The sequence below is a fragment of the Diprion similis genome, chromosome 1 (assembly GCF_021155765.1).
Source record: "Diprion similis isolate iyDipSimi1 chromosome 1, iyDipSimi1.1, whole genome shotgun sequence".
Classification (NCBI taxonomy): domain Eukaryota; kingdom Metazoa; phylum Arthropoda; class Insecta; order Hymenoptera; family Diprionidae; genus Diprion; species Diprion similis.
The window spans coordinates 9,141,726-9,164,950 of NC_060105.1; the positions used below are offsets into that span (position 1 = coordinate 9,141,726).

The 23,225-nt window shown below is 37.6% G+C and overlaps 1 protein-coding gene across 4 annotated transcripts in view; it reads left to right on the forward strand.

Annotated features, from left to right (window-relative positions):
• Positions 1-23,225, forward strand: part of LOC124405464 (cadherin-89D) — a 46,424-nt gene that overhangs the window by 6,832 nt on the left and 16,367 nt on the right. For 3 of the 4 annotated variants that reach the window (XM_046880363.1, XM_046880380.1, XM_046880371.1), the window contains exons 2-4: positions 17,623-17,759; positions 22,151-22,281; positions 22,847-23,005. In XM_046880363.1, coding sequence (XP_046736319.1) covers positions 17,675-17,759; positions 22,151-22,281; positions 22,847-23,005 — 375 coding nt within the window. In that variant the 5' untranslated portion in view covers positions 17,623-17,674. Of the gene's footprint in view, positions 1-6,043; positions 6,057-17,622; positions 17,760-22,150; positions 22,282-22,846; positions 23,006-23,225 lie in introns of all 4 variants that reach the window. The other variant, XM_046880390.1, reaches the window with a different exon arrangement.

Below are 23,225 nucleotides of genomic sequence, written 5' to 3' on the forward strand. Positions count from 1 at the left end.
GTCTATCAAGATGATCGGTAAAAAAATTAGGGTAGAACTGAAATTTTAATTTTCACAAAGATTTTTCACCCCCCTATTTTTTTATCTCAGGAAACTGATGCTTTTTACTTTCGTTTTATCAATTTCTTTAACGAATCGAATATTTCCCGCTAACGATAACATTTATTTCCATTTGTGACAAAAAAAAAGAAAAAATAACATCTCCAAACTACGGTGATAATATATTCGTTACCATACGTGACCATAATCGCAAAAAATTTCAAGGTGACTGAATCCATGCGAATAATATTGAAATCATCAGTGTAAAATTATATGTTCATGCCGTTTCTCCGATGAATAATTAATCTGATCGGTGTTGGCAAAACGAGAAAGAGACGACTGTAATTAAAAAAAAAGAAAAGAAAAAAAAAAAAAAAAAACAAGTTGACACTACATTAAAAGAACAGAAAACGAATAAAAAAAACCAGATTTAAATGAAATGTAAAAAAGATGTCGATCAGACGGATCGAGAATCTGTTTCTACACGCGATCGGATCTTGATAGGCGGTTGATTCGGGACGTGTTAGAGGAATACATACGTACGTCACGTATGTAGTCCACATATGTACGGAGTTTGGAAATTTGCAAGTTGGAAGAAGGAGAGTCAGTCGGTGAAGTCGAATAGCTGGTCTCTAAATCACGCGAAACAGTGCAGCATACCTTAGTGTAAGCGGAAATGAAACACTCAGGGACATGACAGTATTGCAGAGAGGGAAATAAAAGGACGAGGGGAGGAGAAGGAAGAGAATTCGCGTAGAGAAGACGAGGCAAGGCGTCTCCGTGTCCTTCAAGGCTGCAGAAATTCGCACCGTGAATCGCGCCAAGACGGGAGGGACGATCTACTTGACAGCTTTCTATTGCTCACGTAATTTCTGCACTCTCGACGCGAATACTCAGACGGTCACGTCCGAGTAGCTCGATTATAGGCTGGCCGGTCGGCCTGCGAGGAGTCTGCAAAGCGCAGAAATTTATTCCCCAGACTTTGAGCGAAAAGAAGTGTTCCGTTTTTTTCACCTCCTATTTCGCCAATTCATTTCTTTATTCCAGCCACTATAGTGCGTGCAGCGAATCGGATCACCGTATCCTGTGGGAAAAATTTTTCAAACTGGATCGTCACGTTGGTGAAACAGCACACAAAGTGTCCCTCTAAGGGGGGAAACCGCATTTTCAGAGGCCGAAATTTTGGTTTTTTTTCAGTGAGATTTTTTTCTAACAGGGAAAGATTTCCGGCGGAGATGACTTGAAAAAATTACAACGTGTACTTCAAAACATGAATAAAATATCCTCCAAGTTTTAACAAATTCTGATCATTTCTTCCCTGATAAAAAAATCACGAAAAACACCAAAATTTTGGCCTCCTAAACTGGTTGCCCCCCTTAAGTGACGTTGTAACGTGCAGAGAGAGAGAGAGAGAGAGAGAGAGAGAGAGAGAGTAATTTATTAAATTCTGGAGTGACCTCCCTGAGAACCACAGACAATAATAGGAGAGAAATACGGGAATAAAGAAAAAATTAATAACATAAAACCAGAGTGTTTAAAAACTAAATTTATACAAAAGAGAGCAAAAAGAAAAGACATAAAAGAAAGATTTTTTCTTATTAGAAAATACCACAAGGCAAAAATAAAGATATTGAAGATAAGCGAGAAAATAAAAGAAAATGTATGAAAAAGCAACAGAGAAGAGAGAAAGAGTTCAATTAATTAAGAAATTCAATTAATTAAAATTATACGTATCTAGGGTATATATATATATATATATACATATATTATATGTATACCGGAAGTACGTTATCTAAAATTTTATGCAGAGCTTTTATATTCCCGCGGTGGGAGAAGATAAAAATAAAAAAAACTACGGGATTACGCTCACACCGTTCGCCGATTTTCATTTCGGTATGTGAAACTGGCTCGTTGCATGTACGTATAATGTAACATATCCGTTGATCGCAGAGCCGAAAGCTCGCATTACCTATTCAATTGCTCTTAGGATATGTGACGTCAAAGGCCAAGGTCTGAAACGGTATTCCATTAGCGTTCTCGGAAGGTCCTGCCGACCATGCCTCTGAACCTCCGAGTTCCTCAATGGATCCAACAGTAGGTGGAGACGGCTTCGAGGTCGCGATCTTATTGGTTTCCAAGTTTCGCTGGAATTCAGAGCTAGGTCATTTTTACTCCCTGCAGATACTGTGTTGGAAATTGGTATTTTACACCAGGTGCTTGCAGCCGACGGACATGGAGAAAGAGTGAAAAAAAATAAAATAAAAAATAATAAAAAAAGATACAGAGAGAAGAAGAAGAAGAAGAAGAAAAAACGACGGGTAAAACCGTGATTTATTACCACTCAGATATTGTCCGTTCGACCAGATTCAGGCGTCACCTGCTGGACTCTTCATTCCTGGACAATATTTTGTTCGTGACGCAGTTTTAACTTGTTCGATAAAAATCCCAATATCGAAAACTAAAATTAAATCGATTCGCGTCATAATTAAACAGCAGGACCGTATAATTATTGTTAATAAAGTTATTGAGGACTGAATGGAAATGGCCTGAAATACACTGGACAAAGTACTTCTTCACTCGTAGTTTTGTTTCGGAGAATTCTCCTTCCGTCTTATGCGATAAGACGAGCATACGTATGCAGAGAATTGAATTGCGAATAGTGGTAGGTAGAGAAGCTGAAATCCAGGAGTGGAGACATTATCTATTGCGAGAACGGCAATAACGACCGAACTTTGTCGGAAGCGGTATTATCTGGTACTTATTCAAGTAGGTACACGACAGTTATGGGAATCGGCGGGATGATCATTAGTCGTTCAGGCTTTGATTGCGGGATATTCTCACCGTTTTCGAATAAATCCGTAAAATAGGCGATCCAGAATTGAGGAGTCGTGATTTATAATGTTCTCCACGTTCGATCGGCGTGCGGTAATAAAGTTTTAACGAACTACCTCCCGGCTAGATAACTTCTCGAATTATATTACATGCTCAACGACTAATCTTACAACATTAAATTGTGGAAATAAGGTTTGAAAAAATATGAGAGATGAAAAAAAAAGGAATTTTTGACAATCGTTAAGTTTTACGACGGGGTAATAGCGCCGTAAAATTTCATTATACGTATTAACGATACGCAGATTAGACGGAAGATCGGTCAAGGATCATGGCAAGAGTGACGATTTGGTGCAGCGGCTGCACGCCATTCGATGGGTGACAGTTGGTCTGCTGTAAGACATCCACCTGACCTATACAGTCCGAGGGAAAATTTGACAGGACGAAACGATGACAAACCGGAGGTCTCAAGGGTGCAACTAAAGCTGATAGGGGTGAATATGGTTAGCAAAAAAAAAAAATTTACTCCACTCGGCACAAAACGATACATTTTATCATTTTATGGATATTACGCATCGATTAATTGTGTAGTTTTGATCAATTTTCATGGAATAGGACTCGCTTTGTTCTAGTTTTGCCATTGAACTTGTCACTTTGTCAGGAAAAGATGATCGAAAAAATCATCGCTGGTTGAAAATTGTAAACTAATTTTAATCCCTTTGACGAAAGTAGTTTTTATCATGGTTACACAGAATCTGACGTTGGAGATTCGTTTCTTTTATAAGTTCAATTGTTTTCCATAAAAATATATCGAGTCGCCAGCTTTTTTTGAAGACTTGACTAAATTCCATAATGACTTTCGATTAGTTATTATTATTAACCGTGCCATCGCAGTTTTATCCTGTATAAAACCTCCGAGTTCAACTCGATTAACTTTAAGAGCACCTTGAAGCCTTTATAGTTTCGTCGTATTATCGATTGGACAATGTTGCGAATGGTCTGTACGTCCGTTAAATAAGTCCTCAATAAATGATCTGGCAAATTATCCAATTTTATGACATCGTGCTTTTTGTCCCTCTAAATATCACGGTCAATACGAGTCAATTAGCTCGAACGGTCCATTCATGTATTTACGATTGAAACGATGAAACGTTCTTTCTAATTTTTCTACCTTGGAATCCATGGTAAGTTCGAAAATTCAACCCTGTCTAATTAAATTCAAGAACGCAACAATTTAACATGCTTACAGGCATTTTGGCAAAGTTCAACATTCAAGAAGCGACAAAGTTAAGCAGTTTAAAACCATTCTTCTGGGTCTCTCGGTGTTCATATCTTCTTCGCATGTGTCTGTACACGTGTAAGAAATTCGTGAACTCTCGAGGTTGGCCCGATTTCTGAATAAACTTGTCCACCGTAGTTTTTACCGCAGGTTCTACTCTGCTTATGGTAGATAATTGCGAGGTTCTTGACCTTTTCTCCGCCATCCGTTTAATGTCTCAGCTCTCTTCAGCTGCGCTTCCTCCTTAGCTTCTAACTGATTTCAGAGTAGGTGTAAGATTTTTCAACCATTTATGGATCTCTGAAGCCAATCAAATTTCTTGTTGATATTTAATTAAAGTAATCATTAGTCGATGTAAAAGAAATTCTTTGTATCAGTCAATTTTCAAGTAGAGGCTGTAACTTTTTCCACAATTTTTAAACTGTTTTTTTTTTTTTTCTTCCTTTCTATACTCAAAATATTTACGAAATATTTTCGTCGATAATAGTTACGACATATCATAACAGAAAAAATAAATAAAAATAAAACAAGTCTTAGTTCTCAGGATTTCGGAGTTAAAAAATGAAACGAATTCAAAACAGCGTCGGAATAAAAAATATGCGATTAAAAATATTTCTAAGCTGGTAATAATTTTTGATCAGACTGAAAAAAATTCTTCACACTCGGTTAAAATTTTATCAAATGAAGAAATCTGCAAACAGATTTCTCTGCCGAAGTTCGGTGAAAAATGAACTCTTGATGCGGAATTGGGTGATACTTTCTTCAGTTTTTCGTATCTCTTGAAAAAGGAAGGATCAACGGTCGAGAATCCATGAGACCGGACAAAGTGATAATTTTGGAGATGCCCGGGATTAGGAATAATGGAAGCACGTCCACGGCCGGGAAACTGCTCCAGGAGAAGTTGAAAGCAACCCCGTCACGGAGAGCCGTACCTCGTCGAGTCTAGACTGCAAACAGTCTGGCGAAAGCGACGTGCAAATGGCGAGAGTCTCGAACATAGACGCCTTGATCTTCGTGCCCATATTCGACCCCAGACGCCGCAGACGTCTTGACGCCCTCGGGCTTACACCTGAGATTATATTTCCGCTTCTTAAACAACTTTCCGTCACATTCGGTAAGGAATCGCCTATTAAAAATATAAAAAAAATTGAAAAATTCTGCGAATAGAAAGTCGAAATTTTCGCAAAAACTTCTGAAGTTTCCGATCCGATGAAAAATCACTTCAAAAATTACAACAAGCTCTTTGTTCGAGGCAGAGATCAAGTGTCAAGTAAAATTTTTCATTACTTCACAATTTTATTACGGATGAATAAAAACGTGACAATTGCACGTTTGCAGGGTACAATTTTTTCACATAATCCAACGCTTTAATCTTTTTAAATTATCCACTCGGCATTGAAATTCACGGTGTTGTAAATCATCCGCCTGAATCAGACGCGTGGAACAATGAGCCTGTTGGATCGGAGTTTTATCAATCTATCACGATACTCGGTGGAAAAAATGATATACACAACAAGGCAAATTTTTAAATTAAGGATCTCCTTAAACGGGTTTTGGGTAAAATTAATCGCTCGACACGATGAGTGGGGAAAATTCAAGAGAAATTCATTGCACAATATATCTCTCTCGGTTTTCGGAGTAGAGATAAAGAGGGGAAGAAAGTCTGTCTAATGTCTAATTAAAACTGTGCCACGCTGGGTTGAAAGGACAGATAGAAGTTCTAAGAAGTTAGTAAAACTTTCTGTTCCAACGGGGACCAACGAAGAAATAGATGGGAAAATTGCGCAATGGTTGAAAATTATGGATTCAAAATTTGCGGTAACCGTTACTGATAGACTTCATGCTCACAATATTGATATATTGTAGAGTAACTTCGGGCAATGATCAGTTATTCAGTGACTCATGATCGGTATATCAAACACAAAATTATGGTAAAATAAAAAACAGACAAATGAAGTATTTATTCATAGTTTTAATCCCCTCGTCTTCTGGGAGGTAAAAAAACCTATCAGAGTCAGCGGAACGGTGCATTTTAACTATCGACTGATTCACCGACTTGACCCTGGCAGCTCAGATGCTGACAGTTGCTATTAACCTGCCTAAAGGTTCGGTCGAATAGCGGTTATGCATTCCTCACGACATTGAGTAAAGGCTGTTTTTACTGTGAGATTCACAGCTCGACAGCCAAACGTTGACCAAAACTTATCGATGAAGAAGAGAAATCTGATACAAACGGAAAATTTTAGTCGTAGAAAATGTCATGTGATCTGTATAACGGAATTAACAATCCGCAGAGAAAATTTGAATTTTTGAAATTCTTGATGGACGTTAAACTTTTTGCATTTTGTTCTGTGTTTCTCAAAATAGTTTCACTACTTCTGTTTAATGTTTTTCCACAATTCTACGAGCATTTCTGTTCGAAAAGAGATGGATCAATGTGGATTTATTTTGTCCATGAAAGTACTGGACCAGCTTACTGTACATTTGGATAGAGAAAGAGAGAAAAGAAGAAAAAAACGACGACATGATGGTGATCACGTTTATCGAAAAAACTATAAAAATCACTAAAAATAATTTTTACAACATAGAAAAATTCTGTTTACGGTTTCTTGGAGGAAAAATGTGTCTTCGGGCAGGATCGAAACGGTCTGTGACTCGGTTTATACATGAGGAGAAGTCGAGGCCTGCGTTCAAATCGCAGGGCCGACTCTTGGTAGCAGCGGGACAGATTTAGGCCGGTGATAAAATACGAGTGGAGCGACATTATGCGGCGAGGTGGAGCAGATTGTCAGAGTAGTAAACATTACGGGGACAGTGGTTAGCCGAGGTCAAGTACGCAGGAACCGTAAAGACAGGTAGTTAATTCAGTCTTCTATCTCGCGCACGCGTCCGAGTTTTCAGAATTTCGTGCAGGATGGAATACAGAAATTTTGCGAGTGCAAAAACGTGTGCGAATACGCAAGCAAAGCTAGCCTTTGGCCTTATTAAACGATTGCTCGCTCTCTCCTCGACCGAAAATATCCAAACGAGCTTTCAACCGTTTTCTCCAAATAGCTGCACGCGCAAATTTTACTCCAATACAATGTCAAATAGATTCTGCTGCATTTTTTTTTTTTTTTTTTTTTTTTTTTTTTTTTTTTTTTTTTTCTAATTCGATGCTAACCAGGAGTCAGAAAGTCTTTGAGGGGAGAAATTGAGAAGTCAGTTAGAATATCTGGTACTGCAATTTATGGTTTAATAGAAACGAATCATTTCATTTTTGAAAAAATTACGAAAATTGTAATCTAAATGAATAGAGACTTCATGTCATATTTGAATTTAATGTAGAATTTAGAAAAAAAAAAGATATGAAAATATTTTATCAATCGCAGTTTATGAATGTATACGAAAGCATTCGAATCGATGTAAAGAGATTTTCAATTATACTTAAAATCATTTGAAACCATTTAGACTTAGTAAACAATATCGACTTGGAATCGTAATTGAAATCATCTGTGAAATATAAGATCAAAATTGCTGAAATCTGGTAAGATTGTATTATATAAAAAGTTATTAGATGAAATAAAATCGGATTTTCACCCGAAATAGCATTTCATAAGCCTTTGAAAATAATAAAATAAAGAGAATTTTTTTAATTCTGAAATCACAGACGTATAATGCACATTTGTATACCGATAATCGATTGCCGAGCAGTGACTTGAACCAAAACCCTTTGGAATATCGAAGGCAATCGAGGGTCATCTCGGGTCTGAATCGTATAAACCGAAATCGTATTTCAAATGGACAAAAAAAGTGAGCAAATCGTGAGGGTGAGAGCCGCGGGCACCGTCTTATCGAGAAATACGCCCTCAGGGGACCCACGTGGCGTCTGGAAAACTGCGTGCAGATAGAGAAGACAGCCACAGGTGTCGATGAAATTGATATTTCATAACAATTGCAAAGTCTTTCGTTTCTGCTCAACCCGAAGACATGTCTAGATGATGAGAAATTTAAGACGATGACAATAGTGTCACCAGTTAATTGGTTAAAAATTTATCTATTTTTATTTCCGTTTTTTTTTTGTCGTTGAAAAAGAAGTTGCAACAATTATGTGACATTCAACGTCAATGAGGTACAATAGAATAAAAATGGAGAGATAAACGGGTTTGTATTTTTTTTTAATCGAATTAATCGTCTGGAAAATGACCGGAATCTTCCTGTATTACTCAACAAATTAACAATGTTTTTGTGAAAATAAAAGGAGTCTTTATTCTGAGCTGAATTTTTGGTACGTCATTCCTTGATGAAAACTGCTGAAAAAACGTGCTACATGAAATCGAAACCGCCATCGAGCCAAAAGGCGACATTTTAAATGAATCGTTAATTACACGAAAGAATATTCAATGACGAGCAAACCGTAATTATGAATTTTTCTTAATCCATTAATTAGGCATCAAAAGTTGTTGGTTTTGCATGAAACGGTGATACGTAAGTATTATACGTTATATATCCTCATATACTGACGAAATATTGAATTAATCTGTAAATTTCCAGTCTCATTTTATACCGCAGATTGCAACACGTCGAAGTTTAATAAAGTCGAGGCCATCGGGCATAACTTAAATTACGTTTTTTTCTTCGGTCGTAATTTGATGTAAAATGCATTAAGATTGCACGACTTTTTGTTTGCTCATTTCTTGTTACCATTCGATTCCGAAATGATGCATTACAGGATAATCTGATAAGGATTTCTGCAATCCCCGTTCATCCTCGCGATTATTTAATCTGCGAACGAGGAACACGGCCGCAGGGTTCCGCAATAGTTGCACCTGCTAATTAACCTGTGCGTGAACGTGATAATTAACCCAGTTAATTAATTATTATTTATACTCACATTTCATTCATTTTTATTTCTCGCTACTTGCTCTTTTACGAACAGGGACATCTTCACCGATCCTTTTGAAATCCGCTCTCGGAATTTTATTGCCGACGTTGAATTCCTGCCTTTCGTCACGCTTCGTGCACCTCCTGATATTGCGTGACTCTTATCTAGGGTCACGACTCGTTCACTTGCTCCGTAATTCATAGTTTCAAAACGTTAGTATGCCTGCATACCAAAGCGCTGATGCATTTCTTTCAACGTTCTGATTTCGCATTTAACCGACTTCGTTAACAATTAAAAGAGATCGTTCGATTTTTATTTCATAAATATAATTATAGAATAATCCATACAACCGTGTGTAGGAAACCTTGAAGCAATTAATATTATCGTTCGAATCTCGTATTTGATGAAATTATACACCATTCGCCACGCCCCGTAGAAAAATATTATGCGAAACACACATGCGATAAAATTATTGTTCAAGTTCTCGCTACCGGAGCGGAAAAAAAATCAAGCTTTTAATAGCCAACACGAGGCTGTCGCAATCGTAACGATTGCACGATTTTCGCGAAATCGTTGAACGAAGGAACAAGATAATCAAAAACGTTTTCCTTAAAAACTTATAACAGTTTTGAATATTTTCTTTCAATTCAAATATCTTTTAATTACGTATCGTCTTCATGAAAAATCGAGTAAATAAATAAAATATTCTCGTCTTCATAGTAAATGAGAAAATGATTGGCTACTCGTTACTCGGTGATGCGACAAATGGATGAAAAAACAAACAAAAGAAAACCAAAAAACATAGCAAAAAGTTTGTGACTTGTGTAATTATCAGAACTGATGATTAAACGATTCCGCAACATTTTGCACAGTATGAAGCAATAATTATGGCGAGATGTTTTTTATAAACGTCTTGAGGTTCACCTTAGTTCCGCTTTTTCTATCAACGAATAATCTGCGACGATGGATTCGCAGAAGAAAATCCAACCGTTTATTATTCTTTCTTGAGTATTGAGCTCAAGGAATCTGCAAAATTCTCATTAAGGTCTACCTAACTGACGAGTTTTTTTAATAAGTTTTAACTGTAAATATTAATACAGGCTTTGTTAGGCTTAATAAATATACTCTCGAATCGCATAAAAAAAATCTTCTCATTGATTTTAATCACTTTTTATACACTTTTTTAGATTCAGAATGTTAATGGCTTCGGAACGAATTATACGATTTTTGATATTTGAAAAATTAACAAAATGCCGGCTATTTTCCGAAAAAGTTTAAAAAGACCACAGTTTTGACGTTTTTTTTTTTTTTTGCAAAAAATATGGTTAAAATAAAAATTAAAAAAATTGTATGATTCATTCCAAGGCCATTAAAATACTGAATCTAAAATCGTTCGATTTTTTGCTTTCCACCTTAAAGGCTGCAGCTGTTGGAATTTTTCCGGATCGTTTTCCGTGCGTGTCAAAACGTAATTTTCCTTTCCTTTCGCTCGGCATTACTTGACCGTGTCTAAGTATAACGTGATCAAAGAAAGCCTTGTCCTGGACTCGGCCAATTGGGTATATTATCAGGCTCGTAACCCGGGTCCGCGAGTAATGATAGCTGAGGAATTCACCTGCGGAACGGAGAAAGCAAATTCCACTCAATTGACGAATTATTTCTTCAACTCCGATGTCGTCCAGCCGTTGTAAATGCCTATATTAATAAAAATTTTGAACAGAAATATTAGGAAACCAGGAATTCCGCAAAAGTAGAACCCTTCGGAGATAAATTTTCATCATATTTCAATCACTAAGAGAAGTGCGTTATGTTTGGCAATATTTTAAAATCTCACATTTCCGAAAAACTTTTCTCTGATATTTTCTCCCCGGTTTTCATTAGAGAACCTTGATCCTTACCGGAAAATTGAAAAACTCAAGTAATTGTAGTAATTGTAGTAATCGGATCATCAAAGATCGATTTTGTAAATTTGTAAAGAACTTTCAGCGGTCAATGAACTAATAACAGGCCATTTAAAAGAGTAAGAAAATAATAAAAATAATCAAACCAAAGGTTATTGAAACTTGAAAATTTTCTGTGAAAACAACTAATCAACGAGCAAAAGAATAATAATTCCCAACTGATGTTAAATTTTGATTGCATCATAAACCTGGGCTAATCTTAGAAACGAGTTCTGAACGCGTAGGTGTTGATATATTTATCGTACAGGTGCATTGATCTTACACGAAAATCGTATCTTGACGATCGTAGGTCGTATAAATGCCTACCTTCACCTGGCTAAAAATGGTATACAAAATTTCAGCACAGTTTGTTAATAACTCGGTTTACCTGCGAATCAGGATTGTTATACCGTTAGACTTGAAAAAAATTTATATGAATCCATGGAACGTTTTTATTGCTTAGACGTATTAATGCTCTGTTAGATGAACTGCCCACTTTAAGTGCGAGGATTCACGAGTAAATTTGGCAAAATTCTTGCATACTCTCGCTCGATATCTTGCAATTCAATCAGTCGTGAAGTTTTTCTAATTCTGATTCTTTTTTTTTTTTTATAGCCACTTTTCTAAGTCATTTGTAGGCCTGCTGAGATGTAAAAAAATATTCAGATCAAGTGTAACGGATGCAAGAAATATTGTACCCAACCGTGATTTTTATATTGTCAGAAAAAGTTTGTTTCGAAAGTGAAATACTTGGCATTACGAGCTGATAAAAAATTTTGAAGAATATATTTTCTTATAAAATAATAAAAGATTTTTGTGAAACTTGGAGCAAATTTTATCGGAAATATTTGCGTGATGAGATATGTTTTTTTGTTTCTACGAATAGTTTTAAACATCGTAAATGATTAAAACCGAAGATACAGTGAGGCGAAAAATCGGATTCCTTACGAGCTGAGCAAGCGCTAAAATGGAATGATAAAGAATGAATCCCGAGTGATTTTAATGCCTTTAAGATGTCAAGGATCGTCTGAATTTATTTACGGATTGTTGCCAAAATGTAAATCGTAAAGAATTTTTCCACCTTCTTGCAATAAATACGTGGTCGTCTTTCTCTCCTCCATCTCCGTCGTAAAACTACGTCGCGTCGGAAGCGAGGCAACACCTACAGCTTTTGCGTAGGTATGTACATGAGAATCGTTTGAAACTAGAGCCAGAAACTCCCGCTGCGGTCCGCGAATGAAACTTTTCATATTTCGCCTACTTCGTAATAATTCATCGACACGATGTAGGTAGATACGCGTCGTTGTCTCCCAAGTGCACTTAGAGAAATTCTCCATGATTTCCGAAGAGCAAAGTTTACCCGTAAAATTCGATCTTTCCCTCGTAGTTTTCTCTCGCTTAACTTCTGTGCACTGAGAATTGAATTTACGACGATTATACTCATTATACAAATATTTAAAAACATGCATAATTACATAACGCAAATGAGACGCTAGTGCCGAGAAAAGATGCTGCCCAGTCGTTATTGACTTTTCAGGTATCTAAAGTAAACTCGGAGGATAGAGAGTCGTTGAATGTAGACTTATGGTGAGAACTTCAAGTTCACTGGGAATTGCAAAACTGTATTTATTCAGGCCAATTGATTTCGAGCCTCGTTTTCTGACCACGATTGGAATTTTGACTTGACATTATTTTTCGCAAATTGGATTAACGAGAATTAAAAATTCCGCAATATGGGAAGAAAATGTTGTTTTTGCTGATACCGTAATTAGTTATTTTTGAAAGCGAGTGAAAATTTTCGAGGTGCAGATAATGAGGCTAAAAAATCAAGGTCCAGAAAATTAGGGTCGCCCCGTCGTACGATTGTGAAATTTAATTACCCGAAGTTAGCGAGTTTCTCACACTCGTCGTAACAAGTGAAAACTAATGAAAGATTATCAGCAAAAAAAGTGATCGAACACGAGCGTCTAATTTAAAATCAGGAACGTCTGATCACCCATTCAACGGTCAGTCATCAAAATTTTAATTCAGTAGATCGGATGGCAGTTCCTTCGAAATACGTTGATTGCTGTGAGAGTGAAACCGTTGAAGAGCGTTAAAGAACGAAAGCGAATCTAAGGCAGACCGCGTCTCGATCGATTGATCGTTGGATTCGGAATAATTATGCCGATCATCGCTTCGCTGTTAGATTAACGGAATTTCTCATCCTCGTCGTTCGTCGAAGCGATTGCAGTGAAGTAATCTCGAAATGTCGGGGAATCTGTTTCAGCTTGAAAAAGTGTAAATTTCTTTCGTTCAACAATCTCGATTGATTAGCGAAATCACCGATGATGTAGATCTTCTCGCGTCTTACCGTGGCCTTAATCGATAACTGACAATCGGATTTTAACAATCCTGCATACTTTCCCTTAAAAAAGTAGCCTTTTCATCGGTGCTGGATCAGCTGGTATGCCTTAAACCTATATCGAATCGTCAGACGAATTAGACGAAGCAAGTTTTTTTCTTCTCTCTCTCTCTCTTCAATATTATACTTAAATCGTGCTGCAAATTGGTTTCATACCGTGAACAGAGCATGAATCAATCGGTTACAGAAAGCGAGGAGCGTTTTATTCGACGATGACTACTGTTCGGACGAATTATACCGAGTCAAAGCAGACTTGGGAAGATGGCGAGTATAATAAATGCAAAATATACTGCCGATAGAAATAGCAAGATGACAATAAACCTGCTCTGGCCAATTAATTAACGTAGGTGTTGCAAGTGGAAAGGCTTAAAATTCAGCAGAATCGTATCGCGAATGACATTACAGCGATATCTAGCTTTTACAAGTTACATCATGTGACACCTATCACCTTATATCATCGTATCCCTGTTTAGGAAATTAGAAACAGGTTCTAATAGTCGTTGGGTTGAATTATGCTTGAATGAATTAACCATCGAACGAGTGAAACAGGAATAGAAATGAGAGTGACAGAATGGAGCAGCGTTTAAAAATGGTGTGTAAAGGGTTTTTTGGAATATCGTAATCACGATCACAATCATTCCTTGACTTTCAAAGTAACGCGAATTGAGGGAATAGTAAGTACTTCGTAAGAAAGTGACGATAATCAGTTGTAACGAGTGGCCACTATCGGATAATTGCGTTTGAGAGTGATTTGAATCGCAGGTTTCCACTCGAGATACAGTGTTTCTGTTTTTTACTTTCTACGAATAAATTTCGCTACAATAGATCGTATAACACAGAACTATGAGTGGGTAAAAAGCAACGCAAAGCAACAATCGGCGATGATTATCCGTTGCTGAAAGTCTAACTAGCAGGTATATCAAAACTCCCATAAGGTTGACGTTTTAGGTGGATAAAATTGCGAGCCTCGCCCCGATGTGGAAGTTTGCTGCAATTTGTATCCTCGTGCATATACGCTTGTAACTACTTTGTAAAGTACACAAATTTTACACACCGATAGTTTTTTTTTCAACCTGTGAGAAAAAGTTACACCAGTCCAAGATAGAGAGGAAGGAAGTGTACAGCTTTTGTCTGAGGATTAAAATTTCTTCTGCAAATTTCTGTTAATAATTAAAAAATTTCGCGAGTATTTAATTCATAAAAACTTTTACCCACTCGTCAACTTTCATACTTTATATCATCCGTAAAACTCAAACGGTTTTTGCATTCTCCGTTGTAAATTAATTTCTGCTTAGGTAGGTACGTTCATTTCTTGAGCACTGAAGTTGACGCGAATTATTTTTTTTTTCTTTCTTTCTTTCTTTCCCCCCCCCCCCCCCCCCCCCTCCCCCCTATTACAAAGTTCGGAAATCTATAAATAACGAAGTAACACATCGTAAAACAGTTTTGAAACAGGTTTCTTTGACGAATAAAAACCTGACAGAAAATATTTAACCGCAAGTATCGTAGATAGATTCGTCTAAAATAGATTGATTTGCTTCGTCGTTCGTAATTTTAGGAATGTCTCTTTACCGGCGATAAATTCACCTCGTTATCCGAGAATTTATTCAAGCAGCGATACTAACGTTAGTATAAAATGTATTACGGATACGCAATCATAAATTGTATCAAAACCATAGTAGGTCGATAAAGTAGAGAATTATGCCAGACTTTGAGGTCACGCATTATTGAAAAATGTTGGAATTACGGAGGCTGAATCGACGTCTATAGCATCTATGACGTTAATCATCTGCAGTAGTTATAAATTAGTCTATCCTACACGATTTTTACATCACAAACCGGTCCGACTAAATACCGTTTTGCTTTTTTGGGTTTATTAATATAAACTTTCTATCACGTAACTGTGCTGAGAAAAGTGCAGAGAAAAACAAAATTTAAGTCCTTTAGTCTGGCCAAGAATTAAAATCAATTCGCGTTGCGATAAAGGCTGAGAAAAGAACAGACTGACTATGGATATCGTTTCTAGTTTCGATTTTCATTCACAAATATTCACTGCCTTTGACCAAACGATGTTGTTTCGCTAAGTTCCAACCACCCACAACATTTTAGGTCGAGTGGTATGATATACAAAAAAAAAAACGAAAAAAAAACAAAGGAAAATAAAAAAGCGTCCATTCTGCGTAATTCGGATCAAGTATTCTCGAAGAAAAAAAGGCGATAGAAAGTTTCTGCCTAAATAGAATCACGTGTTTACATATACCGAGTGTAAAAAAACCCACACGCAACGGTCTCTCCGATCGATGTAACTAAAAAATAAATTCTCACCGCCGCGCCTGGACCATCATGGGTTAGAAAATGAGCGTCAAGCCCGTGGCTACAACAGCCAAGGATGACAATAAGCACGAGAACCAAAGAGACGGGCGAGAAAGAAAGCAAAACGGACAGTTTATACCTCTCGGCGATGGTCAGTGGCCGTCGAAAGCGAAAGGATGATCGGTTCTTCCGTAGTTCTTCTGGATATCCTCATCCTCCGTAGACCGATAATCTATTGGGGGATGACGGCACCTCGTTTTCGGAAAAAGCGTCGATGACGGAGCGTGAAATCGGTAAGAGATCGGTAAGAAATCGAGGCGACGTCGACGCTCGGTTGGGTGAAATAGTCGATCGGGCGTGGGGATCGGCCAGCAATCGACGTCGACCACTCCGGGTACCGATCCCTATACCAGTCACTCGTGAAACGTGAAACTAGTCGAAAGTTTTTACCCAACCAAACCCAGTTGGTAGATATCGCAGCCTGATCGAGGCTAGTCTTTGGTCGCATGCTGCAGTCCCTCCTCGCCGGGCCACAATCGAAAAGTCGACTTGACCGATTCCCGGTTCACCGATCAGTGCCGATTTTCTCGCGTCGATCGCGGATATTCGCAACCAGTGAAAACCATTCGCCGACCTTCGACGGAATATCGACGACGGTGAATATATCGGATCGAGACAGTTTTTGTGAATGTGATTAATGATTGTTCGCTGATCAGTGCTCTCGATGATAGGAATTTAATAAGGAATTTATTCACGGACACTTGCAAGGAACTTGATGAAGGTGAGTTTGATAAGCTCTTGGAGTCGGTGGAACGAATCAACGGTAAAATTCAGCGAGAGTGATATTTATATATAGATCAACCGGTTCAATTTCACTCCGCGATTATTGCTGATAACAGCCGATGCTCTGTTCTTTTTTTTTTTCATTCTTTCTCATTCTCATCTTTTTAGTCAATGCTGCGAAGACGAAATTTTGATCAGCATTTTTCTACGAGCGTACGAATTTCGTGTAAAAAGAAATTTTTGATTCGCTGAAGACGTTCTGAGGAAGAGTGAGAAAAAGAAACAAACAATCGATCGAAAAGGGAAAATGTATAAAAGAAACGAACGAAGAAGCGATTCACAAAAAAAAAGTAAAAGAATTCAAATTATTGGTATTCAAGAGACACGAGACACGCGACACGCGACACGCGACACGCGAAGTTTATTTCTCAATATATAAAAAAAAAAAAAAATTTCACCGTCATCTCTATCCATATTTACACCCAAAAACACGTATATCTAAAAATTCTGAGTGTGGCTCGTAATTATATTGTTCAACTATGAGATAAAGAAAAGAAGTTTATATGCATGTATATATATGCGTGTGTGTGTGTGTGTGTGTGTGTGTGTGTATAATATTGTGTGCCTATTCTGCACTGCAGTTTGATCTGAAGCGAGAACTAAAAGCTCTGTTATAACTACCTGTGAAATAGCCATTCAACCGAGAATAATACTTGTACCTAACAGCAACTAGGATAGTTTCTAGTAACGTTTCGAAATCAACAATGTTGCATTATTTCATCGACTTTCAATATCGATGCGAACGGAATAAACTACATTATCGCAAAAGTAATTATCGCACCTTCTAACGGTATCTGAAAATATTCATCCGCCACGTTGCATATAATTATTCTAACTGTCCTCCGAATGCAATAAAGTTCACAGACCTCAGTAAAAATAATAAATTCCCGGAACTGATTAAAATACAAGAAACTGGTTCTAATATCTATATAATGACAAAATTTGGCTGCAGAAAGCAGCGCGTGTGCAACCTTTATCTATTTTGTAGAAAAAAACGGCGTAAGACTAGATCGTTAATTGACGGTGTCCCGTTTGATCTGAGGGGTAAAAAAGACATTCAAAGTTTCTATACCGAAGCTAATACTGTTAACTTATATTTACCGATTCGCAGACATGTTCCCGCAAAGAAGAGTTTGAGATCTCAAGATCAGATTAGGTCAAAAATGTCGGCCCCACGGAGCGTCATCTTCTGGCAAAGCCGACTGGCAGCTTTCCTCCTCTTCGTGACATTTGCTGGTGGGACTTCAGGTGAGTCTTCCGGAAGGAAGAAATACGGAAAATTTTATTAACTTTCGAGCGAACCGTGTTTACAGCTGATAATCAGTTTATTTACGCTCAAGATCTTCTTCCTCTCTTTCTATCCTTACGTCACAGGTTAATCAAAATCGATTTTTATACCTGCTTCTTAAAAGTTTTAGATTCGCTTATGATTAGATTTCAGTACCAAGATTAGGTGAAAAGGTGATGAGGAAGATGCGTGGCACAAGAAAGTACAAATTGAACGTATAAATGGCGAGCAGCTAGTTACGCGAATTGTGTGTTACTCCTTCATCCTAGAGGTTTGATGTTCTCACAATTAGCATTCGGTATCGTGAGATTGAGGTCCCGTACCTCCCACAATGCACTTCTTACATCGCGGCCTTATACCGACAGGGCAATAAAACAGTTATCTCATTAATTACCACTGTCAAGGATGCTAGTTTCCCATTGATAGTGTAAAGAAAAGCCAGATCTGCTATAACAATGACGATAAACCATGGCGCCATTGTTTCCATTTGACGTTGAAAAGGTATATCGACTACTACCGCATGGCATATGTAAATGGAAACGTGATGCGGTAGTTTTGGCAAAAAAAAAAAAAAAAAAAAAAAAAAAAAAAAAAAAAAACGAAGACCAAGAACCAAGTTACACCTCCAAAAAAGATTTTTGCCTTCCTCTCCAACGAGAAATAATATAAAATAAAAATAAACTAATCACGTCCAAGAGTCGAGGTATAAATGGCGGAATTATGCATTACAAGTTATTTCACAGCCGTGTTGGATACGTACGAATAACGAATGTGGCTTGCAAATTATCACGTGCCAGAGAGTAATTAAACTAGTGGAGAAAACGGCTTGATATTTATCAGCGGAAGCCTTAAAGGCTGATGCCGGTGATCGTGTAAGATCGGTTGAGAGGGTCTATGGTCAGTCGGGGTCACCGATCACTGACTGTCTTCGTGCAATTAGCGAATGCCACTCGGCCAATCGGCTTCCCGTCAATGATATAAAAGCAACGTTTCTGTCCAGTACAGAAAACCAGAGGCAGGTGCCGATCGGTGCGGGATCGGCAATAAAATCGCCGCAAGTTTCGTATGGTTACGAAGCGTTTGGCTGCCGGTATATAAATATATATATATATATGTGTGTGTGTATAATGCATATTCAGAATGAACGAGTTATAAATACTTAATAAGACTCGCCCGCCGGCTTCGAGATGATGAGAGTGTTGGGCAACAGATGCAGATGTAAACGATCGACTGGCCTGGTGACGCGGAGGCGGCGAAGGCGGTTGAGGTGGATGAGGGGACGGGAGGGGGGGGGGGGGGGGGAGGCTATCGTAAAACCGTCGACTTTCTATAAAACGTTTCTCGAGCAGGTATTAAAGAAAAAATGTTTCACCTCAGAGTTGCGGCTGCGTCGATTCCCTCGTCACACACCGATTATCACCGTTCAATTACCACGTACCTACCATGATTCTGATGTAATCAAAAATTCACCGATCCAGCGCTCCAGATATTATTACAAGCGCACGTGATACGTACGGATTGATTGAAAGTCTTTACTACAAAATACGAGTCGCTGTATAATCGCTAAATAAATAGTAATTCAACAATTTGTAATTTTATGTAGTTCGACTGGGTTAGTTTTAATGTAGAAAAAAAAAAAAAAATAAAAAAAATAAAAAAAAAATGCCGCCTTGTATATTTTTCGAGAAGAATCATTCCTTAATCGTCGAAACCTTTCTTTTAATTTAATTTCAGTGAAATTTTGTTACAATTTTGAATATTCCAAGTATAAAGACAGGGCAATAGGAAAAGCGAAAAAGGAGCAATGAGAGTGAGCATTCATTAATTATCTTGAATATACCGGCTAGACTCGCTCCGGAAGCGAAGGCTATTCAGTGTGGTGGGTGGTATAACATGCAGTAGTAGAGGATTATCTACGACAGCGACGGTGCCATTGAATCGGGTGAATAATGCATGAGATAATGTCTTCTCTTGCGAAGAAGGCTGCTTGCTCGAAAATCGGTACCTTTCATTATTTTAATTACAAGATCGGCGTGTATATTATATATATATATATATATGGAATACCGACCGAATTATTATATTACTAATGAGCCAGAAAAGGTCTCTTCAGAAATACAAAATGCATACCTAAAGAGGCTTAAATATCGATGTTCAGTTTTAAATTGCTTTAAACTAAATAAAAACTTAGTAGATCTGGATTTTATATTCGAATTTGCATTATAAGGACTTATATTGTTATCGCTTAGTATTCAATGTACAACAACGAACGTGTGAATTGAAAGAGAAAAAGAGAAAAAAAAAACAAACGTAAGAAAATAAGTCAGTCATAGACATACTGGACAAATGAATCATGCAAATTTGGTACCATAAAGGGAATCAACATTAATCGAAGTTATTCTTGCAAGGCTTCTTCAACGCAGCAAAAATACTGATGGAAAAACTTTGAACAAAGGAATTGAATGCACGTAGAAGTTTGTACGTGTATGTGTATTGCATAATGAAATTCAATATCGAAAGTAAAATCATTGCATTTCGTGGTGTACTTTCAACACAAATTCATTCATTCTCAGTTTGTACTGCACATATCTTGTTTCGACTATAACGTGTACTTCCAGCCTTGTGCATTTACGAGCACAAAAATTGTGTTTTAAGAAGTGAAATTGATGACATAAATGATAATTAATTAGCGTTTTTTTTTCTCATTAACTCTGCCAAGTGTATCGACAGAAATCTGTGAAAAAAAGGTATTCAGAATCGTTTCCTTGCTGCATTCTGCATTTTTCGAATAGACTATGTCGAGTTAATTTTTTTACGTTTTCCTCGCTGTCTTTTCGTTTTTTCTTTGCAAATGCTCGAAGGGTAAATTTTCACGGTTTTTTTTTCTTGTTTAAAACAGAGTTTCAATATTCATCTATCGTTGAATGTGTTCAAAAGCCTAAGAGAATTTCTGTCAAAAACTCTGTGTAAATGTGAACAAAAATTTTGACAAATTCTTAAAAATAAAATCATCACAGGATTTATATCTCGAAACACGGAAAACACTAAACTTTGCTAAATGATCAGCGCGATGGCCGAGAATATGATTGAAAGTAAAAGGAGTGACACGCGTACGGTGGTGAAAAAAATATTCAAACTCGTAAAACGCCGAGATCCCTTTCACCATCGTCCGAGCTGCAGCAGGTAGACGTATAATAATCACGACGCAATTGAACGTGTATGCGTGCAATTAAACGCTTGACACGCAGCCGCTGTGACTGAACCTTCAAGCCATAGAATCCTTGCAAACTGTTACAGTTTTTTTAGCCATAACCCAGAAGTGATCTTGATTTTTCGCCTTGATTTGATCATTGGAATCTGTGATTGACAAAAAATTGCATCGAGGATTTGACGTAAAAATTGCCGTAAGTGTAGGTAGTCGAATGAAAAACGTTTGTCAAAAAAAGTAGTTCACCCTGATACAATTAATTACGTTTTTTCGTCCGCATAATGCAGTAGTGCACTCTTCTTAAATTGTTTAATGGTCTTATTTAAGTTTTTTTTTTTTTTTTCGTGACCAAAGAGAAAGATAGAGAAAGAGAAAAGCGTTTATTCAAGATGTCCTAAGGCAATATTCCCCCTAAGGACAACACGCATGTATTTACAATGTGGAGTTTTCAATTATTAGAAAAATAGAAATGCGTGTTACGTAGTAAAAAATACTTAAATTAAATTCATGCTTATTAAGAAAGAGAGAGAGAGAGAGAGAGAGAGAGGGAGAGAGACAGAGCGAAATACAGGAGGAACGAGAATTTCGAGTGTAATTTATTGGAACAAACTCACGGCTGTATATGAGAGTTAAAATTAATCACCTTACCGTAAATGAAAGAGGAATGTTTTTTTCATAACAATTTAGGAGGGTGTGTAAACGTATCGCGTGATGTTGACACAGGCTGCAACTAATACGTAAAAGATCGAAGATTAAACGTTAAATCGAACGCTGTATAAGTTTGAATATGAAAGTATAGAAAAATGACGAAAAAAAAAAAAAAAAAATCGTCGGTTTGAGAGAGACAGTCGTAAAAATTGTAACGAAAATGAAAGTATGGGCGTATCTGGAAACCGACGCTTATAAATTAAGGCTTAGCCATCTGAATAATGAATTACATTACGCAATTCTCGTTCTAATCCTTATTTAAATCCGAGAAATTTCAGTAACGACTCGATTGCCGTAAATAGGATAGACGTATAAGAAAGCGAAACTGAGTTGACATCAGTTTTTAATGAGATACGAAACACTCGAGGTGGCGGTGCAATTAATTAAGACTTACTGATCGCGGATAACGGTCCTCTGGGCTGGCTTTGTTCGCAGGATGTCAATTTTACCCCATCGGGGAATTCCAGAAGTTCGTCAGGCTGCCGGGGAATTTGCCAAGGGAGCACGAAGTTCTCACTTTGGAAGTTCATCCCAGGAAGCATCTTGCCATAATGCCGGTTGACAAGGTTCGCTAAGTCTCCAATCAACAACGCCGAGACGGCCAAAAATCTAACCCACGTAACGGGTGTCCTTATCGAGATAAACTCGACGAACCAAAAATTCAAAAAAGCGCGATACAAGATATTGACTTTTTCAAGACCTCGGATATCCTCTCATTTTATTTCGTTGCAAATTGCGAGGCAGAATTACAAAGTAAATTCACTCTCTTAATTTCGGACACCCCGTGAGAGTTGGCGATTTGGTCGTATCGGATTTTGGCTGTAAGATGGAGATCGGTAAAAGTTTGCCGCTTTTAACTCACGCTTTTTCTCCCCCTGCGGAAAAATCTATTTCAAACGTAAAGTAAAGGCGTTGCTTTATAGAGTGAAACAGCCGAACTGGAACAGGTACGGTATTTGATCGTTTTATTGTAAAAACGATCACCACGCCATGCTCCATTTATTAGACGCCAGCAGTCCGCAGCGGCTCCCGTTAACGTTTGAAAACTGACAACTTTCGTATAATATGAAATCAAATAAAAAGTCAAGGCGTTAATCTTAGAACAAAACAAAAGGGGTAAATTTTTTTCAGGAAAAAGATGCGAGATATTTTTCTTACAAAGAACTGAACGCAACGCACGTGGCCATAATTCTCGCCCGGTCATTAGAGGACCCACAAGAGGCGGAAGCACTACGAAATGTGCTGAAATTTCGCGTCGTCTGCAACGCTATGGGGGCGGGTAATTCACAGGTATGTATAAAAAAAGTCGAACAATAAGTCGAATGTATAATTAGAATAATAGACAGGAATTTGACCAACTTTAATTTTCATCCTGTACGGCTGCAGAGTTTATAATAACCGAGTCTCTACTGGGTCACATGCTTAGCTCGTGAGATCATTTGAAGAAAGCGGTAGGAAATGGTTTATTGATTCGACAATATATGGGGCACGCCGCGGTATTCAACCTAGA